At 29.2% G+C, this 5,687-nt stretch overlaps 1 protein-coding gene across 1 annotated transcript; it reads right to left on the bottom strand.

The window, feature by feature from the left end:
- Positions 1 to 878: 878 nt before the first annotated feature.
- Positions 879 to 4,972, bottom strand: LOC114406345 (FK506-binding protein 2-like). Its single transcript, XM_028369033.1, has 6 exons — positions 4,812 to 4,972; positions 4,538 to 4,587; positions 3,575 to 3,637; positions 2,282 to 2,372; positions 1,552 to 1,656; positions 879 to 1,143 (listed from the first exon to the last, which is right to left on the bottom strand). Exons 1-6 carry the CDS (start codon positions 4,858 to 4,860, stop codon positions 1,058 to 1,060), a joined length of 444 nt encoding a protein of 147 aa, XP_028224834.1. The 5' UTR covers positions 4,861 to 4,972; the 3' UTR covers positions 879 to 1,057.
- Between the last annotated feature and the right edge of the window lie 715 nt (positions 4,973 to 5,687).

The raw sequence follows: 5,687 nt of genomic DNA, 5'->3' as shown, positions 1-5,687 counted from the left end.
ATTTATTTATATTTATTATAAATTATAAATTTTAATTGAAAAAGTACTAGTCATCAGTGTCGTCAAAACGTGAAAAAAAAGAACAAATAGTATTTAATAGATATATTTTTTATTCTATTTATACATGTATATTATCATTTTTAGTTACGGAAAATTATTACTGTATTGGATTTAATTTAAATTTTACGTTTTCATCAACTTTGTTGACTTTAATGTATACCTTTTAGATTTTCATCACTCACTAACCTCATTATTTTTTTACTATCACTATCTCATACTATATTTGAGGTGATTTTTAGTTGAGATTCATTTTTTTTAATAATCAATTTTTAGTTTTAGTTTTAAAATTTTTTAAAATTATTTTTAAAATGTTAACATTTTTTATTTTATTTTTAGTTTCAAAATAAAATTATTTAAAAATTTCATATTATATTAAAAATTAGTTTAATAGTATTTTTGTATAATAATAATAACAAAGATAACATGATAATGATAATAGAATTAGTGTCAACAACATAATGATAATGACATTGACAATGTTAAAAATGGTGATTGTGGTGATTAAGATGGGATAGTAATGTGTTAATGATGACATGATAATAGTGATAATAAAGGTTATAGTGATAATAGTATGAGTACTAATGATATTAGTGTCAATGAGAATAGTGGTGACAATGAATATGTTATTTTGTCCAAGATTGCCAGTTAGTTTTTCCATTTTTAGTTATCTTGTTTCTTGAAACACGTTTTCAGAACTAGTTTTAAAAGTCTTAATTTATAAACAAGTAAAGGTCTTAATTTTTATAAACAAGTGTTCTAAAAAAAGTTATTTTTAATGTTTGAAAACCAAAACTATTTTCTGAGAGTATTCAAACAGGTCAATCGCTAATAAATACTAGGTAGAGATGAATTCAAATGATAGGGTACACCAGGATAAATCTTTCTAAATTAGCCTCATCTTTAAACAGTGAAACCTTGGGTCATAAAAACATATTATTGAGGAACAAAAATAAGCTAAGACAGCAAAAACTCAAACTATCCATTTCTTTTGATTTGTCTACAGTTCGGAGTTTTCTTTTTCTTCGCCTAAACTTTTGTCGTTCACTCCCACAAGCTCAGTGTCAAATATGAGTGTTGCACCACCTGTAAGTTAAAAGTCATATATGAGCATATATTAATATAATATAGTTAGTTGGCTAATATATAGTATAAAAAAGTAATACAGACTAAAAATTAATGGAAACGCCATTAGTTTAAGATCGTTTAATCACCATTATTTAGCAAGTTCTTTTCCATAGAAACTCAAGTCATATATGAGCATTTAAAATTTATGTATTTGATGTGATCTAAAACACTAAAACACATTGCACTCTTCATATCAAAGCTTTAAAGTCGCATATCTTAAAGGAAACGAATCAAAATTGATGATGTACATAGGAGACTAATTTGGTGGTTCATAAAATATCTAGCTGTCAAACATAAGTTTTACTAACTAGAAATGAATGCTGGGTAGAGCATTACTATCAATATGATATCAACATGATAAATTACCTGGAATAGTGGGTGGGGAACCCTGATCTCCATAGCCAAGTTTCGCTGGTATTTTCAGCTTCCGCTTCTCACCAAGACACATTCCCAATAATCCCTGGTCCCAACCTGCAAAGAGAGGTAGTGATCATGGAATACTCTATCTTGAAAGATTTCCCATCAATCATAAACCAGTAATTTGTAACAAAATTACATCATACATACTAGTATGATTATGTAAATACACGCATGCATGTATGTGAGCATAAATTATAGCTCATATGTTTTGGTGGGTATGTAAATTAAATAATATGAAGCACATTAATTCTAAAGTGTGTCAATATAAATTATAGCTCATCAGTTTCATTTTTTTATTTATTATTGTAATGCTAACAGAGGATAAGATACTAGAAAGAGCATGGGAGAGGACATGAAGAGAACAAATGTAAACTAAAAGGAGACATTTATAAATTACAAGCTATGTAAACGTCACACTCCAGTAGAACTATACAATCAATCATCCACGATTGCATGTACTGTGATTCTCCTCTGTTTCCACTTCCACAACTCTTTCCATTGTGCTACTGAGATCTGGCATACAATTTATTTACAGTTTGCAGCATATTTTATCTCTTTAATTTGATCTACTTACTTTCATTTTCATTAAATAAGCAAACAAGCACAGCAGCTAGTCACTTTTATAGGTAATGAAACCAGAAAATTAACAGACTGAAGTTGTTTATGCACAACATACCTTTGATCACTTGACCAGTACCAAGCTCAAATTCAATTGGATTATTTCTTTCAAAGCTAGAATCGAAAACAGTTCCATCAGTGAGTTTTCCCTGCAAACATGAGTGAATATATAATATGCTAGAACATGATCAACAAAACTAAGTGAATACATGACCCCTCATCATATGAACAAAATGATGAGTTTTGAAAATAATAATAATTCCTTAGAGCATGCAGCTTAAAATGCTTTGATGTGGTGTTGCCTTCTGAAATCCTAAAATAAAAACTCAATTTAAACAGAAGCAAGGATACCCAAATAGCACAGCATTGAAATGACTCTAAGTAATTTCCAGTTGAGACTATGCTACTGATACCTTCCCAGTCTCGTTCTTTTAGAGCATGTTTTGGACAACTTATAATCTAAAATTTCAGCTGTTTTTTTGTTGAAAATAAGTTGTTTCAAATATAAGCTGGGTGATTGGGATCCTAGCTTAAATTTAGAAAAAACTTTTCTTTGAAAAAATAAGCTGTTTTTATGAAGCTGAAAATTTGTAGCCTATGATTATTTTTCAACAGCTTATTTTTCCTTTCAGCTGTTTTTATACTTTACTATGTAAAAGCTGATTTTTTGTTGCATCCAAATGAAATTAATTATTTTCGAACCACTTTTCAGCAAACTTACCCAAACAAAAATTGACTATGATTATAAATGATTATAAGAATAATCAGTTATACATATAATCGATTATTGAAATAATCTAATTTTCACAGCTGCCCCAAACACAACCTTTGTAGATTATTCCCAGATTAGCATGCAGGTCAGATTATGAAATATCAAAATAAACAACCATGATAGACTTAGAAGAAAATACATAGCTTAGTAATGTTATTTCTAGAAAGTGATGCGGAAATTTCTCAAAACAGGATAGGAAATTAACCATAAGGTAAAACTATCCATCTCATTAAAACCAGAATAGGGTATGACTGGCATGTTTAACATATATCCACAGCAGAGGGAAATTACAATTGTGTAACAGTTATAATTAGTACTTTGCATTGTTCAATAGTTAATTCAAATAGGGTTAATTTTATTGAGGTGAGTGAATATTATGCATCAAATACCAACAATTACTTTTGTTTTCTCTATCTCATGAAACACTAGGTTTTCAAAAGGATTGTTGCACTTCAGATTTACATGCGACTTCAGCAAAGATTTTAAGCATTGTCCCTTTCAAAAGCTTTTTACTTCAAAAAAGGTTCTGCTAAACTGTATGGTCCTTGGGCCACAAGACAAACTTGAGAAATTACTCACCCGATAGTGTACTTTGACTCTGTCACCTTTGTGTGCCAGAACTTCACATAATGCTGGTTTATGCTGGAAAGAGACAGAGATCATCAATAGTAAGCAAAAACTAGGGCATAAAACTCAGTTTCACCATAGTATTGCTAATGCATATTGACAAGTCAAAACTTCAGTATCGCTGGAAACAAACAATGTTGCACTGTTCCCCGTGGAAAACAACATTTTCCCTGTTTTCAATCTCCACAACAAATTACCACATATATGTGTAAAGCCCATAAACATACCTTGCTTTCCTTCACTGAAAGGACACTGTTTATATTCAGACTCCAATCATGAATTTACACTTTATTTTGAAAGTTGAAACACAAAATGCCAAGCATAGTAGCATACTACTACCACAATTTTTTTTTTCTTGAGAATGAAAATAGTACCTAATATAGTAATATAGCCTAAAAGATCAACAATTATTTTAGCTGTTTCAAATGCATAACACAGTAACATAATCTTCCTCCCCAGTGCAAGGCTTTTCACTGCACTTTTACACAATTCAACTTACATGAAACAATACATAAATATCCAAGCACCTGTGATGCCATAAGATTTCCATGCAATTATTTTACATATTTTTTTTTAAAATACCCATTGACTTTGCAGCTGAACCAAGAGAAGAAAACCACACTTATACAGTTACATTTCAAAACAAATTTCCAGACTGCTCAATGTGGTTGCATTCATCAAGCAATATACCCATTACATTCTATCGGGATCCAGCATCAACTTAAAAAATATACCAAGACAACGAATTTTAATTTTAATTTTTAATTAAAAACACTTTATGCAAACTCCTCTTTCCGTACAAATTATTCGAAACCTTTTTTTTTAGATCGGCAAATGTTAATTAATCGAAACCTTTAACCTAAACTATAAAAGATGCAATGGATCTTAATCAAAGTAATAGGTTAAAGGCTACACCTTCACGCCAATTTGCAACTCCGTCACATCGCCAGTTTTCTTCGCATAAACTGAAACACAGAACAGAAAAAAAAAGTCAGAACGCCAAAGCAAAAAAGAAAAACATAAACGGCAAAGAGAAACCATAGAAAAAAAATGATGAATTGAAACGGAAAATTAACGAGATCTGAAGTAACTGCGGATTGAAAATGCGGCGAAGAATGAAGAGCAATAAAAAGAAAGAGGTGTTGGAAATTTTTGCAGATTGGGAAGAAGAGGAAGGGAACAACAATACCTAATGCCGAAACGAAGAGGAAGAAGAGAAGAATGGGAAGAGCGTTCATGATGGAATAATGCCGGAAACTCTTTTTTTTTCCTTTCTCGAAAAGTCAGTCACTAGTTTCTCTCACTCTAACTCAGTGCGTGGGTAGTGTTATTTAATAGGACAAGAACCGGTTCAATTCCTGACCCTGATGAGAGTGTGAACTGAAATTAACCACATGCACTCATGCGTTCGGAGCCTCTATCTATTTTAACTATAAAAAAAAGTTAAAAAAAAAAAAACTAAGGAACATGAGAATAGTGGGTAATTATTAGGAGAAGTAACAAAAAGTTAAAAATTACCTACGGGTAAAATGATCTAGTGAGACGTGTACACTAAATGAGAGTATTTTTTTTAATTATTAGGAAGTATAGATGCTATATTATTTTAAAAATAAATTTATTATTTTTATTATATTTTGTTTAACATATTTTAGTTAAAAATTATTATTATCTTTACTTTTATTTAGCATTAAAATAAAATAATATTACTAATTCTTTTTTTAGCACAATAGTGATTTGTGCATAATTTGATAATTATTATTTTTTAATAATATTAGTACATTATTTTTTAATATATGAAAGTAAAATATGCACCTTAATTATAAAGAAAAGAAAAGTAATAAATTTATTATTTTAAACATAATAAATTATTTAATACTTATTATTATTTATTAGAATAAAAACAATAGAAGGTGAGTTTTTTAAACTTAAAAAAATAACTTTAAAATAAGAATTTTGTTTTATATAAGCATTTTACTAGAAGAGAGTATTTACTTCTTACAATAAATAAAAAAAACTATTTTTTAAGTAGAAAATTTTTAGGCAAGCACATTAGAAAAATACAAAG

Source organism: Glycine soja, chromosome 3, assembly GCF_004193775.1.
Source record: "Glycine soja cultivar W05 chromosome 3, ASM419377v2, whole genome shotgun sequence".
NCBI lineage: Eukaryota > Viridiplantae > Streptophyta > Magnoliopsida > Fabales > Fabaceae > Glycine > Glycine soja.
Note: the sequence above shows the minus strand (reverse complement) of the source record. Positions and strands in the feature narration are given on the sequence as shown.